The sequence below is a fragment of the Prosopis cineraria genome, unplaced genomic scaffold (assembly GCF_029017545.1).
Source record: "Prosopis cineraria cultivar Desert tree isolate PC_DT_omini unplaced genomic scaffold, ASM2901754v1 PC12, whole genome shotgun sequence".
Classification (NCBI taxonomy): domain Eukaryota; kingdom Viridiplantae; phylum Streptophyta; class Magnoliopsida; order Fabales; family Fabaceae; genus Prosopis; species Prosopis cineraria.
The window spans coordinates 20844314-20861352 of NW_026555343.1; the positions used below are offsets into that span (position 1 = coordinate 20844314).

Here is a 17039-nt window from a genome sequence, read left to right on the forward strand (position 1 = left end):
ATTTGTAGACCAATTTATTAGAGGAACATTGGTCCTTACATGAGATTTCCAAATCTTTTGATCCTAATCGAAGTTTAATTCATTCTTTTGATCATTTAATATTATTCTCCATTAACTAATGGAATATGCCGTAAAAATCACTTAGAAAGATCTTTCTCACAATTGGACATATGGAGCACCCACCCTGAGTTAACTATGGATATATAGGTAATAACATAAATAAGGAAATGACATTTGCATACTATAAAAGAGTAACAATGACAATTAAAGACCTTAAACTATTGAAATATCATGGAAGGACCACAATCTTTATTTATAATTAAAATCAAATAATTATTGAAATAGTCAATAGAAGGTAACTAATGAATTAAGGAATCTCACTTGTCAATGATAAAAATTAAAGTCAATTGTAAATGGATAGATAAACTTGTTCATTTAATATTTGCATTGCTACTTAAGAATTCAAAGATAGTCAGATCACTTCTGAAATTTAAAAAGGTTATTACTCATAAATTTATGAAAAGTCACGTGTGAATGCATATATTATCACTTACAACATAGGGATAGTTAATTAGCTGTTAATTTATGAAATATTACTTATAAATTTAACATCAATTGTGGAAAAATATAAATAATCTTAATTGTAATAATATATGATCTAGAGATCGTCTTTTGTTTTTGAATATCCACTCACCACTGATTCTTCATAAATTCATTAGCAAATTTCCTAAAATTCACAAATGGACTACTCTTAAAATTATAAGTCATGATGCATATATTTATAATATTATATATATATATATATATATATTCCCAATATAATTTTCATGGATTCACAAGTGACTTTTTTAAAATTCACAATTAATTTTTCTATAATTTATGAGTGATCTTCTATGGGCTTCTTCAATAATTTCAGCTTTTTAATTGCAAATGAAGACCAGATCATGATCTTTCATGACATTTCAATAGTTCAAGGTCTTCAATTATCATTGCACAAGGTTTGTAACTGTCACTTTTCCCATTGGACCGATTGTCCTTTAAGTAATAAAAGGTGTATTTAGGCCACTGAAATTAAGCATGCGTTTGATTCCACTTCTAGTTACACGACTTTGGCATTGTGCCCGTCTGTGTGTGTCTATATATATATATATATATAGATAGATTGGTTTTGAATTAGTTAATGTTACCATTTGAACAATCTGAAGTAAAATACATAGAGAATAAAAATTAGGAGATTACTAGCAAAATCTTTCTCAAGAATGAATTCGGACCACGCAACACTAATATATAATTATTTAAATTCCCTTCATGACTTATGTGCCCGGCTCTCGGAGTCTTAACTGGATTACTATATATAATGGTTTTTACAATTCACGCATACATACGAACAGAGCTTACTAAATTCATTGGCTTTTGTAATCAAACTGTATGGAAAAAGGCACACACTTGCTTTTGATGCATACACATGCGTGCGTGCACGTACACACTCATACATTAGGAATTAATTTAAGAGATTCAAATTCCCTGAAGTTGAAATTGGTGAATTTGAGTGAAGTTTTCTTTATTTTATCATTTCTTAAAAAAGAAAACTTCACATAAATTCACCAATGTCAAATTCAGATGATTTAAATCCAAACTTAAGAGAGATCGCATGCTTGACCATCTCTCATATTGTATTTCTTGAGCCTCCCAAAGAACATGACCACTATAAGGATGAACTTTCCTTTGTTACTCCATTTACCTGAAAGTCCAATCCACAAATCTCTACAATTCGTATCTGCTTTCAATTGCCTTTTGCAACTATATCCCATTGAGAATCCCACGTTGCCATATGCACTGCATTTTATTATTTACGTACAAAATATTTTTCGTTAGTACTCACAAGTTTATACACACTATCTTTGCTTCTATTTACTAATATATTGTAAGAAAAACATAACTATTGGTCATTATAGTTTTAACATATTTTGATACAAGTCCCATTAGCTTTTTTCACTAATCTGAGTCCCTCTAGTTTATCTTTTTTGCAATGTTAATCGTTCTGTTTTGGAATATGCCCGTCAAGATGATGAGATGACCATAACAATATTAAATATAATGACATGTGACTAACGCCATTACAGGTCAGTATATTTAATATTGTTAGTGTCACCTCATTATTCTTTTGAATATATTCAAAAATAGAGTGACTAACATTGTAGATGTATTAGAGAGACTAAAAGTAATAAAAAAAAAACTATAAGGACCTATACCAAAATATGTTAAAAATATAGAGACTAATAGTTTTGCTTTCTCTATATTTTAAAATTATTAAAAGATAATAAGAGAATCATCACCTGATAACTTCTAGGGTAATGCTTAACACATTAAAGTTGAGGGGATCTTCTCTCATGCTCTTGCTTTCTGTGATGCAAATCAGAATAATGAAGATAACTAAACAAGAGAGTTGAGAGAACAAAAGACACTCCTTTAGCCTTGCTTTCCCTTTCTTTGTTTCATTTTCGTGGTCTCTTATGGGTAAAAATGTTGTGTATGGTGGGAGGTACCTGTTATTAAAGAACAAAAAATAAAATGAAAAAAATTAGAAGTTAGGGAAAATATATACCTAGCCCGAATATTTAAATTCATTTTATATATTCCTCTTTGTAAAATTCTACACAGTCAACTACTACCACACAAACTCATCTTTTTTTAATTAGAACACTGGCCATATATACTTATTCCTGGAAAGCTAGATTATATTCTTGATGCAAAATATTATCAATTAATTGTTTTGAATATTGGAATTTATAAAGCTGCAGAGAATCTAGCATTATTTTCCCCCATCAACAATTATCTAAGGAATTCCAAGTGTTCCCTCTCTCACTTGTATCTATCATAAAGTTGAAATCCTTCTGATGATACAACAATGAGAGATTTAATTAAAAGAATGTAAAATGTGAGAGAATATAATAGAGTAGAACTAAACTTTTTCGTATCATTATGACTATAGTCGAACCGAAAGGAAAAAGAATAAAGAACATACATGAGTTGGTTCTTTCAAGGGTTTGAAAGGAAGTTGCGTAAAAGCTTCACCGTACAAAATATCGTGGAATACCCGATAACCATACGAATTCAAAAATGATTGACAATAAAAGACCATATATAACTAAGGTATATCTGGTTAAAATACACACTCACACACACACACAGGGATGAAAACAGAATTCATCACATGGGACCACAATTGAAATTTTATCTAAATGTGGAGAAAAACTGAAATTTTATTCAAATGTCCGCAGCTAACAATGATTTTTACATTTTTCTAAAACAAAATTATACTTATTTAAATAAAAAATTTGGAGTTCGGTGGGACACAGCCCCTAGTGCTCCCCGCCCCAAAAAAAAAAAAAAAATGTCGTCACTCACAGATATGATGAAGTTACAGACTGAAGTAGTGCAATAGGACAGCTGGGAATTTTCCAGATATATACCCACATAGCGCATGCAATTTCCAAAAAATTGTCCTGATGTGGCTAGGTACAATTGGTACAAAGTCAAGCATGCAATTAGTGCAATCGGACATTCGAAAATCACTAAAGTTTCAACATGTGGCTATTTATTACTCCAAGTCATTTCATGTTCAGATGTCTCCTCACCATGCATACATTCAAAACAACATTTAAAATGATATTTTCATCCGTAATAAAGTGGGATGGAAAACATACTTTAAAAATTAGTTATTGAGATTGGAAAACCAACACATTTAAACACTCCATTGAGTATCATACGACTCAATGTGAGACACGGTACTTAGCTCTTCATGAAAAGCCGATGCCTGATATCAATTTATAGTTATTAAAATTAAATGAGAAACCTTACTTTAAAAGTTAATTATTAAAGTGGGATAATCAATCTACTTAAATATTTCATTAAGTATCTCATACTATTTAATATAAGACTTGATATCATATACTATCAAGTTTCTATGGTATTTTCAAATTAATACCAAAGTCTAATTAGGCAGAGAGTAGAGATGATTACTTACATCATGACAACGAAGAGAACCAAAATGGCCGAAGATAGCGCAGAGAGATCGAAAACGGATTCGCCAGCATGTCTTGCATTGGAAACTTGGAACAAAGAAGCAATCAATTTCTGATAGCTATTTAGACCATCCATGTTCTCCGACTTCCACTCCATGCAGGCAAACAGAACCAACTGTATCAGATTCAAACCGAACACTGTAGCGACCAAGAACCAGCAATGGGCACCAGAAAGCAAATGACCATAACCCATCTCCTTATAATTCTCCAGAATATAAGTGAGCTCTTCTCTTTTCATAACTTTCTCCAGAACCCAGATCACAAACCTCAGGAATGGCGCATACAAGGCATTCCCAAGATAAACATATGGCAAAATAAACAAGAGAAGACCTGAATTCTTTTTAAATACAATAATGTTCTCGTTTGTGGGGACAAAACCACAAGAAGCGATGGTGGAAACTATGGTGAACACAGAAAATGTTTGTATGCTGATCCCTTTATTTCTTAGTACTTGTCTCGCACTCGGTACGATGCTTACGTAGGTTGAGACCAAACCAGAACCTACAAAGTGAAGTACCATAATGGAACCCAAAACCACAAACCCAAGACACCGAACAGACTTACGCTTCAGTCTACTCAACTTATCATCTTGAACAATATTACTGTCACTAAGATCATCCACGCCCAGTTCATTCTGCTTTTTCAGAGAAACTAAACTGATTTCAATTTGATTGGGATTAGGAACTTGATGCGGAATATGGTGAGTTGTTGCTCTATTTTTGAGGCTTTGTTTCTGGGGAAGATTAAAGCCGGAAGAAAATAAAAACCCAAGCATGGAAGCGAAACCCTCACCACCAAGAAACATAAGGAAGGTTATGAGAATGAGTTGTGAATTAGAAAAAACTTCCATTTCTACAACTGTCATGCTCGAAACAGTGGCTGAAGAAACAGAAGTGAAAAATAGATCAAAGTTACTTGGAGGAAGAGAGACTCTTGGCTTCAAGCTTTTGAGACCAAGGAAACCAAGAACTGACATGATCATGAAATAAAAGAGTTCACGCCAAAAGGGACTGTCGTGGACGGCTAGAACACGAAGCGAAGACATAGTAAGAGTAATAATAAGAGAAACAAGTTGAATGATAAAGCAAGAAGGAAGATGCTTCATTGCTGTACGGTGCGGAGCTAGGTGGCGGATCGATGTATGTCGTACGTACCCTGGTGGAAGGTAATGGATTGGTTTATAAAAGCTTAAGAAAAGCACTGTACATGTGAGCTCCCCAATTGGTTCCAGTGGAAAGAGCAATAATACCATCGTTATGCGCGCATTAAACAAACTGATGTGGAGACAAGTGTCAAAGGAAGCATCTTTATATTAAATACCAAGAGCAATTTCGGGAGAATGACGCACAGTACATTGTACGGACATGTATCAATTTTGTATGTTTATTCCGTCTACAAATCATTTTATTTTGGGAGCACGACGTATAGGTTTCAAAGAGACTAGTTAATTTAACTTAAATTTTATGTATCAAATTTTAGAAATTTATAAGTTTAATTTTTAATTTTGTAACTTCATTGTAATGAATTTTTAACTAGTGTTTTAAATTTTAATAGAAAAATAATTTTTTTTTAAAATTTAGAACGTAAATTTCAAATTCATCACAATAAAGTTGCAAAGTTGAAAGCTAAACTTATAGATTTATAGAGTTTGATACTTAAAATCTAAGTTAAATTAATTGATCATTTTAGGACCTCCCTGACATTCTCCCTTTTATTTTTCAAGAAAAGCAATTGGCCTTTTTTTTATAATTATTTATATATATTACCATTATTAAAACTAATAATCATTTATTATTAGTATATATCTACTTAATTTATTTTCCAAACAATTTTTACTTAAGTTTAATGGATTTGTCAGATTAATATTATGCAAATTGGTATCCCAACCATGATTGTTTACCCTCTAAAAAAGTCTAATAGTGTTGAAGTTAGTGGCATACATCACTACATAAAAACAACAAATTAGTGATGAAATAAATTTCTATTGTTAATCCATCATTAATCTATCGCCAGTTCTGTTGCTAAATTAGTGATGAAATTTAGCAATGGAACATTCCATCGCTAAAATTTTATTATTATTCTATCGCTAACCCATCAGAAATAATTTACTGACAAAAAAATTTGTCGTTAATTTTTAAAGTATCTTATTCCAATTTAATGATTGAATTTGTGATAAAAAATTTCGGCATAAAGTTTTCTGTCATAATTCCATCACTAACTCTGCCATAAATTATTTTTAATTTAATTTAATTATTTATAATATATATTTATTATAATTTATTATTATGCTATAAATAAATAATTTAAAAATTATAATTTAAAATAATTTATTATTTTAAATTATTTGTATATTATTAATAATAATCTAAATTTTATACTCAATTATTCCTATTTAAAAATAAAAATAAAATGAAAAAAATTAATAAATAAAAATTTCTGCCCTTATTTCCTCCACTAGCTTTCCAAAATTATCAAATACACTAAAAAAAAAAAAGGTTTTTGGTGGTGACATTTTGTCATCATCAAAGGTATCAAAGTCACAGCTAAAAATCTTTAGTAGCAATAAAAGTTCACCACCAAAACTTTCATCATTAAAAGTTTTAGGGTGCCAAAAGTTGACCTTTAGTGATAGCATTAAAAAGTTACTGCCAAAAGTATAAGTATAGCCACCACATAATAAAACATTTTTGGTGGTCACATAAGATAAAGACAAATTATTGACTTTTAGTGGTGATTACAGGCTTTGTGTATTAAAGATATATCTTGTAAGAATACAAGTAGTAAGGTTAGTTAAGCGAAATTGATAGCATTAAAACATTATGATTAACTAAAAGAGTAATATATAGCATTAAAAATACATCTATTATGGTCTTCTATGACACACTCACTTGTATCGATCTCTTGTGATCCATAATATGTAGCATTAAAAGTTTGTATTGATATTTTTTTAAAAAGTGGTCATACAAAAAAAAAATCCTTTTAACCAATAATTTCATATTTAAATTACATGTACATATTGAATCCAATAACAACAATACCAAAATCCAACAACCAACATTACTACACATAAAAAGCTTTTTATGTCACTTTCTTAGGATATTTCACATCTCTATCATGGGGGATATAGATCAGGATAACTTAAAAAGTTAACTTATCTATATCACTTTTATGAGAAACTTAGAAAATATAAGCCACGTCACTTTTTAGAAGGAGAGTGGGAAAAACCAAGTCACTTTAATCATAAAAGCGATGTGGTTTATTAAAATAGGGACGTGGTGTAATAACCCCAATAACGCTCCCAAAACATTATAAAGCTTTAATGTTTATCTCCTTAGGCTAACCTTTATAACTTACTATTCATAAATCGAGTGTATAATTTCCATACATGGTTTGATATTAAATCAAAATAATTATCAATTGTAGTCCTTAATGGTTACTTTTCTTCTTCTGAAATTATTCTAATGTCTCATTTCCAAGGCTTTAGCCTTTCCTTGCCCTTTTCTTCTCTTAAAATTAAGTGAATGTAACTGGGTAAGATTTCATAAAAAATCTCGGTAACTAAGATATTTAAATTAGCATATAAAATAGTGGTAACATACAATTTGAGTAATCCATATATTTATTGTAAATCATGCATAAGATAATTTTAGAGTTTATATCACTAATTCATTCCCATATAAATGTATAGGAAAATATATCACAAATGATGCATGCTCAAGTTTACCCCTATAACCTCCTTATCTCCTCTGACTAAACTTGTAGGCATCTCACTGTAGCGCTAGTTAACATTACTAGGCTAGTTTTGCTCTCCAAATCAAAATGAATTACCCAGCTAAAGGCTTCCTCACTCTAGTTTGGACCATGGTTCTCCTTACTCAATCTTCAGGGTGTCATGATTTGCCTAACAATCACCACCAATCAAGCAATGAACTTGAGTAATTGCCCAACCGACACTACCAATCTGAGAAGTGAAACTAGGCACATATAAATATATTCATAATTCATCTCATCTACAACTCCCTTACAGGTGAACTCCTACCATCATGCATTCACCTAGATCATGAAATTTACAAATATGTAGTTATTTTAGAGTAGTTTATCATTTCAAAGTTAATAAATACATGTAATCCAACAACGATTAAGCCAGTTCGTATGTTTATATCAATTTAATAGCCATTCACAAAATTGGTACATCTCATTTAAATTTGAATTTCATCACTCAAATATAATGGACATAGAATCAATTTCTCAAATAGTGTTATTAATTGAAATATATAATAATTTAAATTTTTAGTTACCTCAAAGCTTTGAGAGATCAAATGTTCAATCTCTCAATCCTTGACTTCTATCGCACACGAACTCAGACAATTCTAAGGTTATCTCAATCTACATATGAGTTTTATATGAATAATTAAACTAGTTAGTACTCTATTTGAGAATCAAATGAAAAACCTTAAGAATTTTAATATGAGATACAAGGACTGGGCAAGATCTCAGTTATTGGATATAGAGAATAGAGGAGTAAAAGAGCTTAGATCAGGTATAGGGGCTTACCTTGGAGGAATCTTGCTCTTTCAAGATCCTTAGTCATAAACGATAAACCCTAGTAGAGGTCTTTAGAAATCCGCACTAGTTATGAATGAGTTTTTGTCTTCTACTTTTGGCTAAATCGTGTATTTATAATTTTTTCCCAAAATGCACTAATCACCCCAATAAGTCACTCCATTCTTGCCCTAGCGAGTTAACCATCTTGCCTAGGCAAATGTCATAGCTCAATCCTACTTAATTCAGATCAGCACCTAAGGTCGTTACTCTAGCCTAAGGACACTTAGACCCCAAATTAACCCCTTAACAATCATAATTTTGATTATCATTACATCCTCTTTCTTTGGATATTACACATGGTTTCTAAAGATAGAAACGAAGTCACTTTTAATCATAAAAGTAATGTGGTTAATATAAACTACATTTATTTTTATGAAAGTAACATGCTATTTTTAAATAGCTATTCAATATTTTTCTTTACAGCCAATCGAACCTACAAATTTTCACAATAGGAACATCCCAACATATATAGCCAGATTGTCCAACAAACGACAACAATAGCAATATAAACATAAATACCAATGGAACACCAAAACCATGATCGATTCAAATGTTCAATATTCACAATCAAAGTCCAACAAACTATGACAATATACTAAGTAGAGTTTCCAACCATCTAACTTTTCTAAGTCTAGCTAAAATCCTAACTATGATGAACAAACTATAAAATCTGGGCTATATAAATAGATTTTGAAGAAGTTGACCTACCAAACTATTTTAAAAGTCATTTATTTCTTCCTGGTGTAGGAGTACTTATTGTCAAAAGGCTATAAATTTTTATAATATTTTCATTAGATTTGGAAAAATTCCAAAGCCTTTATACCCCCTCTCTAAATTTTTATTAAGATTAAACTACATATCAAGTGTAAATTCTCATTAGTAATGGATTGAATACTATTGTATATATAATGGATAATAAAGCATTAGCACTATGTACTCCCTATCTATTGATGGCACGGGACAAATCAAAATCAAATGATAAGCATAAACAAAAACATGTATGGAATGATTATGGATGAAAAACATTGAATAAAAAATTACTCAACTTTAGGAATATCCAAGTTGGTGGGCCATTATTTTTGTTTGATTTTTTTGTAGGCAACAGCTTCCCCCCATTCATGGTATATTTTTTGTGAGCTATGATGAAATTTACATAAAAAGAACAAGATATTAAAACAATTTAAAGTTATGAAAAAAATGACATTTATAAAAATAAACATGAACTCATGTGTTAAATATATATTTGGTTTTAACAATCGGTTGCTAGCCCATAAAACAAAACTAGTAAATGGCATGCAAATAGGGGAAGACAACACAAAGGGACTAGTGTTAACTATTATAAGAAATATAATAAATATATGAAAACAAGAAAAATATTACAAAACTAAATATATATATATATATATATATGTATGTATATGTATGTATATACATAAATAGCTATTCAGTATTATTCTTCATAGCTAATTGAACTTGCAAATTTTCACAACAACAACAGCCCAACATATATAGCTAGAGTGTCCAACAAACAACAATAACAATAGCAACATAAGCATATATACCAATGGAACACCCAAAACTTTATCTATTCAAATGTTCAATATTTGTAATCAAAGTCCAACAAACTATAACAATATACTAAGACTAGCTAAAATCCTAACTATGATGAACAAATTATAAAATTTGGACTATAGAAATAGCTCTTGAACAAGTTGACCTTCCAAACTATTTCAAATATTATTTATATCTTTATTGGTGTAGGGATACTCATTATAAAAAAAACTATAAATTTTTATATATGATTTTCATTAGATTAGGCAAAATTCCAAAGCCTTTGTACTCCCTCTCTAAATTTTCATTAAGATTACACAACATACCATGTGTAAATTCTCATTGGTACTGGATTGAATAATCTCATACATATAATGGATAATATAGTATCCGTACTTTGTACTCCCTATCTATCAATGGCATTGGACAAATCAAAATCAAATTATATGCATAAATGACATTGTATTATTTGCATACATTTTAGGATGATATTCTTGCATTATTGCATTCTTGGAGGATTAATTCTTGCATAATTAGGCATTTCTAGGCCTTTAGAATCAATTAGGATTCATTCATAGCCTAAGGGTATTTTGGTCATTTTGATAATATTTGGGCATTTTTGGGATAGTTGCTGAGTTTGTATCTTTTGTCTTTCTAAGATCAATGAAATAAATTTGAGATTCAAACTCATTCTACATTGCAAAGAGACGTCAAAAGACATAAGTTATAGGATGTTCCAAGACAAGGTTATTAATACTAGGTTGTCAAGGTTTATAACCTAGGAGCTTGGAAATGACATTGTATATTGCAATTGGTTTTGAGTTTGAAAATTTTCACATATGCTTTGATCACTCTTATGTGTATAATTGATTGTGCAAATAAGGATTTGGATGAAGATTAAATGGCCAAAATATTGGATTATATGACAAACTACAAAGCAAGAAGACCCTAGAGTAACACATGTGCAAGAGTTGATTTAAAGAGCTTCTAATGACTCTAATCATTAAAGATGTCAACCAAGAATACATTAATCACCCTTTGATCATATTTTTATAAGTTTTTAGTGAGTTCTAATCAAGTGTGGAGCATCCTACAAGAGCTACATGTGCATCCAAGTTAACCTAGCTTTAATGGTGGCCACATTCATTCTTGAACCTCCTAACTAAGTTTTAAGTAGTTTCAGATATTTTATGGCTTTGATCATAAAAAACCCATCCTATTGTACTCATTTTACACTATCACAAGCTGAATAGAGGGGTTTGGGTCGTGCACACACTTACTTACCTCATTTTCACATTACAATTCACACCTATTCTCTCTCACCTTTTTGAAATTTCGAGCATCACTTCATCTAAATTTTCTTTTATTTTCCTCTACTTTTCCACAATTTCTTAGCCACAATCCTTCATCTCAAGTAAGTATTGAAGACATAGAAGTCATCTCAAGGAGGATTCAAGCTTGGATTCAAGAAGAATTTACGATAGGAGGCTAGATTCTCAAAGCTTTCTAAGAAAGATGAAGCCACATCTTGAGTTCTCTTAAACCTTTGCTCTTGCTTTCAACTGCTTTGAATTCTTCTCTTCCCTTTCTTTAATTCTATAATTCATGCTCTTGATGATTTATTATATGTCTTAGATTAATTATTATGGTTGAAATTCATGTTCTAGAGAGGAGAGAATATGTATTTGATTCTTGAACTAGTTATGAACTCTAAGTGTTTGCATCTATGCCTCAAGGTTTTAATGAATGAATAAATATTTTCATTCCAATATCTTGATGTTTGAACATGCATTAGCTATTGTTTAGGTCTTAAACTCTAGTTAATATCATAATTTTTAATGGTTTAAGGTATTAAACATGACCAAGGCAAGAGCTAGGACTAGTTTTAAGGATTGAATCATAAATTGATGTATCTATTTAGGTGGTTTATGCATTGGATTCTAAGTGGTTACTAGGTTCTAATCACTATCATCTAGTCTTGATAGTCTCAATTGAATAAGGTAATTAAATCTAAAACTAGTGAGAAAGAACAAAGATAGAAGTGGCAAATTCTAATCTTAAAAAGGTACTTTGATACTTGGTTGATTCCTACACATTTTCTTCACATTAAAATCAAACACAAACATCTAAATTCTCTTTTAAACTCTTCAATTCAATTCTGGACTTTTTAATTTGTCATGGTCATTGGCTTGATTTGGTTGTAAAATGCTTGCTCCTTAAGGATGGAATGACTTAGGGTGCTCACACTACTACACCTTAGTTTCTTTGAGAAGCTTGACACAACTAAGGGCTTTTCAATAAACAAAAACATTTATGGAATGATTGTCAATGAAAAACATTAAATATAAATTACTTAACTTTAGGAATATCTAAGTTGGTGGCCATTTTTTTGTTTGATTTTTTGGTAGGTGGCAACATCCCCCCATAATTTGATATGTCTTTAGTGAATTATAATGAATTTAAAAAAATACCAGATATTAAAATAATTTAAATATATGAAAAAACTGATGTTTATAAAAATAAACATTAACTTACGTGTTAAATATATGTCTAGTGTTAGTAATCGATTGATTTCCATAGAACAAAACCAGTAAATCTCATACAAATAGGGGTAGACAATAAAGGGACCAGTGGTAACTATAACATATTAGAAATACAATTAGTATGTGAAAACAAGAAAAATATTGCCAAATTAAATATATATACACATAAATATAAACAACTTACCCTTCAAGTACTAAGGCCAAATAACATGGTAATGCTTTCTTGAAAATGTATTGCCCATGTTTCTTGTCCTATCATAGATATTGATATGAGTTGTGTCATATAAGCTAGACCTAAGAATCCAGATTGATCTTCTTTGGGTCTAATGCAGAGATTACTAAGAAACTTATTAGCAAAAGGAGATACAAATTAATGCATATAAATTAAAATGGAAGAAAACATAAATAATAAATTAACAAGATTGATAATATAAATGATACAAATTAAAGATGAGACATTTGTGTTCACCAGTAAGGCAATAGAAATGTTGATATGGTAGAGAAGAAACACAAATCATATGTCGCCTCGATCAAAGAGCAAGTTGAGATGAGATCCATAAGTATACTTGATCGAGTCATGGATCCTCATATCTATGATACTTGTAGCCAAACAATAAATTATTTTAAATTGATGTCATACGAGATCAATAGAAAAGAAGAATTTGGGTTTACGTATAGTGAGAATCTGAACTTAAGTTTGTATGATGTTAATGATAAATGAAAATAATGTACATTCTTACAAGCAAGAGTAACATCATAATGTGTGTTTCATACCATATGTGCTTAAGAATCATAATGGGAAGCAAGTGAATAAATTCCTACTGCATTGCTATGTGAGTCCCATAAAGGAAATATAATTTCAATAATGTCCTTTGACTTTGACATTATCATAGAAATATGTCAATGTCTACTACTTTAACATACATCCTATGGTCATGATTGATGCAACCTAAAGGTATCATGTTAGGAAAGCGAATGTCTCCTATCAAACTAGTATATAGGTGAAAGGAAAATTATCTTAAATATACATGTCTATGCTCGTATTCAGACATATCCCTTATGAAATAATTTTTGATTCATAAGTGTGGATATTATGCATACAAGAGAGACTATCTGAGTCTTAGACTGACTTAAGAGGCATCAAATTAGTCATAATGAGAAAAGTTTATTTTGGTAAATCTAGAACATTAAGGCACGAATTCAATTAAGAATAAATTAAGCTTTAGGGTTATTTATGTTGGTCTTTAATAGGATTCCTAGTATGAACATCCAAAATGAAGAGGTCAAGCCTATGTAATCATGGTAAAGCATCTTATATGAAAGAAGGAAATAGAAAGAGACAAGACTGACATTATCTTCTTTACCAAGTATGAGTGGGAGATGTTAGGTTATCCACCCTTAATGGATCAAGCCCATATATAAGCCCAAATTGAAGAATGGGGTTTTTGTCACAATTATGATAAATGCTTAGGTTCAATGTGCAATTTATCAAGTCCTCAAATGTAATTTTCTCCCTTTTGTATCTTTAACTATTGAATTTGAGAGGGAATGGTTGAGATAACCATATATGCACGCTCCATTATTTGCGTTCGCTTATGGGTAGGAATTCTCTCAGTTTTTTTAGTTTGACAAATAGAAGTTAGTAACTCGCTCTCTCAATTTCTTTTATTCTCATCCTCTCTACATGCATTTGCTGTGAGTCTAAGAACCAAGTTTAGTCCATAACTTCGTTCACACATTCAGCAAATCACTCAACAACACATAACAGGTATGTATTCCTCCTTAAAAACTTATAATGCAAGACTAAAAGCCACTTGAAAAATCACATTTACATGATATTTATCTAAGTGGATGAAATTCCAGTAGCTAAAGGGAATCAAAATTAATTTAACAATCATTTTCAAAACTATGAAACTAAAGTCAAATTGAACTACAATCAACCATAATCATAGTATTTTAATAAAATTGAAACAAGATGAAGAAATAGTTGAGCTTAGCCAAGTGAAGACTTCAAAACTCCTCTTCCATCAACTCTTTCCTAGGATTTCATAAAGAATCTAGCTAGAAAACATCAAGAACATCTTGCTTTCTTTAACAACACATAGTGGCCAGGGGGTTGCTCCTTCCATCTTGATGAATTGAGCTTCAATTCCTCTTCTAGGTGATAGGGGTTTGGTCAGCCATGAGAGGAGAACAAAATGGTGGAAGAATTGAGTGGATTTGATGGTGAAAAGAGGGAGAAATAGGGGCTGGATGAAATTTTGGCGTAGAGAGAAGGAAGAGAAAATGAAGAACAAGATGAACTAGAGAGAGAAAATGTGGAAGATGAATGAAAATGCCTTTTTAATCTGAGTTGAAGAGCTCTTGGACGTGTAAATTGAGTTTCCCTTCAGCTGAAGCTCATTAAAATAGTAGGAAAAGAAATTAAAAAGGAAAAGGGAGCCTTGTCATACTTGTAAAATGACATCTCCTATTGGCTTGTAGATGATTTCAATATGTGTGTAATTTTTCATGTATCATCCACATTATTTAAGCTGATTTAATCTCCAAAATGCAGCATAAATCATGTCCAAATTCTTAGCCACTGACCTCAAGGAGTGTTGACTTCAATTGCCCAATTGATGTACAAGTCACATGCCACCTATGTCATATAAATCACATAATTCAATTAAATAGTATGTGACATAATAAAATATAATTAAAGTCTAGAATTAAATTTATAATTAGAATGAAGAATTTATTAAAATAACAAATTTTTAGGCTGCACAAAATTATATAAAAATTTTCACATAAAGGCAAATCAAAAACTAGGTTAAACTATGACACTTAATAAAGTACTGACTTTTTATTTAATTTCTTCTAAACTAAAATGAATTTCAAAAATATAATTTCATCACTCATAAACTAGACATAAAATTCATTTTTTCAATTTTTTTTGTATATTTTCTCAAAAGTTTATTTTTAGACCAAAATACCCATAGTGAACTAAACCTAAACACTTAGGTGATTTTCCAATTCTAATGCAAAGAGCGCACTTTGAGGTGATAAAAAATTAATAAAATGGTCTTAATTGACATAGATAAGTGTGTAACAAATGTTTTCTATCAACTTGGAATAATGAAAAACTTATAACTTTAGCTCACGCGCTCCACTCCTAATTGTAGTTCTTCCACCAAATCCTATTGACACATTTATCCAACAAGCCAAACTATTAATCCACTATCCAAAATCACCATTACACAACCACTAATTTACTAATTCACTCCTAATTATTAATTATTTTTGAATTAAAAGTTTAGGATATTATGTTGATCATGCATTGTTGTGGATAGAAATTTAGACATATGTATGGTATATGTACAAATAACTTGTTTATTTTCCACTTCACATGCTCACATATTCTTCTAGCATACTTGTAGGTAGATATTTGGTTATTAAGACATTATCTTACCCCCATAGTTATATTTTACATGTGAAGGCTCTAATAGCGATAAAGGGAAAGAGGATACTACTGAGAATTCAAGGAGTTAGTGCATATAGCTCTATTCTCTTGGTGTATGTGTAAAAAATTATACATATATATATTAAACAAGTTGATATGATCTTTTCTATAAATGTGTTATTTATATTGCATGTAAATCATTAAATTATTTTATATCTAACAAGTTTTTAAACCCAAATAATTTTTATTTAGTTTAGATAGTGTAAATACCAAGAGTAGGGGGTATATAGTTGCAAAATTTACATATCATACTTGTAATATTTCCTAAGCAAGGGGTTGCATTTGCCCCCTTACTATTATATAGCTCCACTAATGCTTATGCCCCTTAATTATTGTGGAATCGAGGTTGGATGGATAAATCGTGTTTGGAATGTGCGTGGTTGTATATGTTTGTTCTATTAGGTGCATTATGTAATGTCCTCCTTGATATTATCAAATTGCCATGCACATACCAAACTAAGATAATTAGAGGTCCTTTAAACTTCTAAGTTACTAATAATCACATTCAGTAGAAATAGAATTTATATTTTTTAAAATGGTTAGGATCCTACAAACCTCTTGAAAGCTATTTAAAATCATTCAAAAGTATGCATTATTGCTCAATAGAAGCCTACAGATTGTATGAGTATCATATAATACGAAAATAGAGATAAAATAGTGTTTTTTGGTAAAACAAGTAAAGTGTTGTGGCATGTGTCACATATGCCATTGCATGTGGCATAGAACCATAAGCTATCACTCTGTGCCATGCAC

General features: G+C 30.5%; 1 protein-coding gene across 1 annotated transcript; it reads right to left on the reverse strand.

Moving 5' to 3' along the window:
* Positions 1 to 1309: 1309 nt before the first annotated feature.
* On the reverse strand, positions 1310 to 5219 carry LOC129289643 (sodium transporter HKT1-like). The gene is made up of 3 exons (XM_054926453.1): positions 4028 to 5219; positions 2337 to 2546; positions 1310 to 1836 (listed from the first exon to the last, which is right to left on the reverse strand). The coding sequence occupies exons 1-3, from the start codon at positions 5188 to 5190 to the stop codon at positions 1638 to 1640; spliced, it is 1572 nt and encodes a 523-aa protein (XP_054782428.1). The 5' UTR covers positions 5191 to 5219; the 3' UTR covers positions 1310 to 1637.
* Positions 5220 to 17039: the final 11820 nt, after the last annotated feature.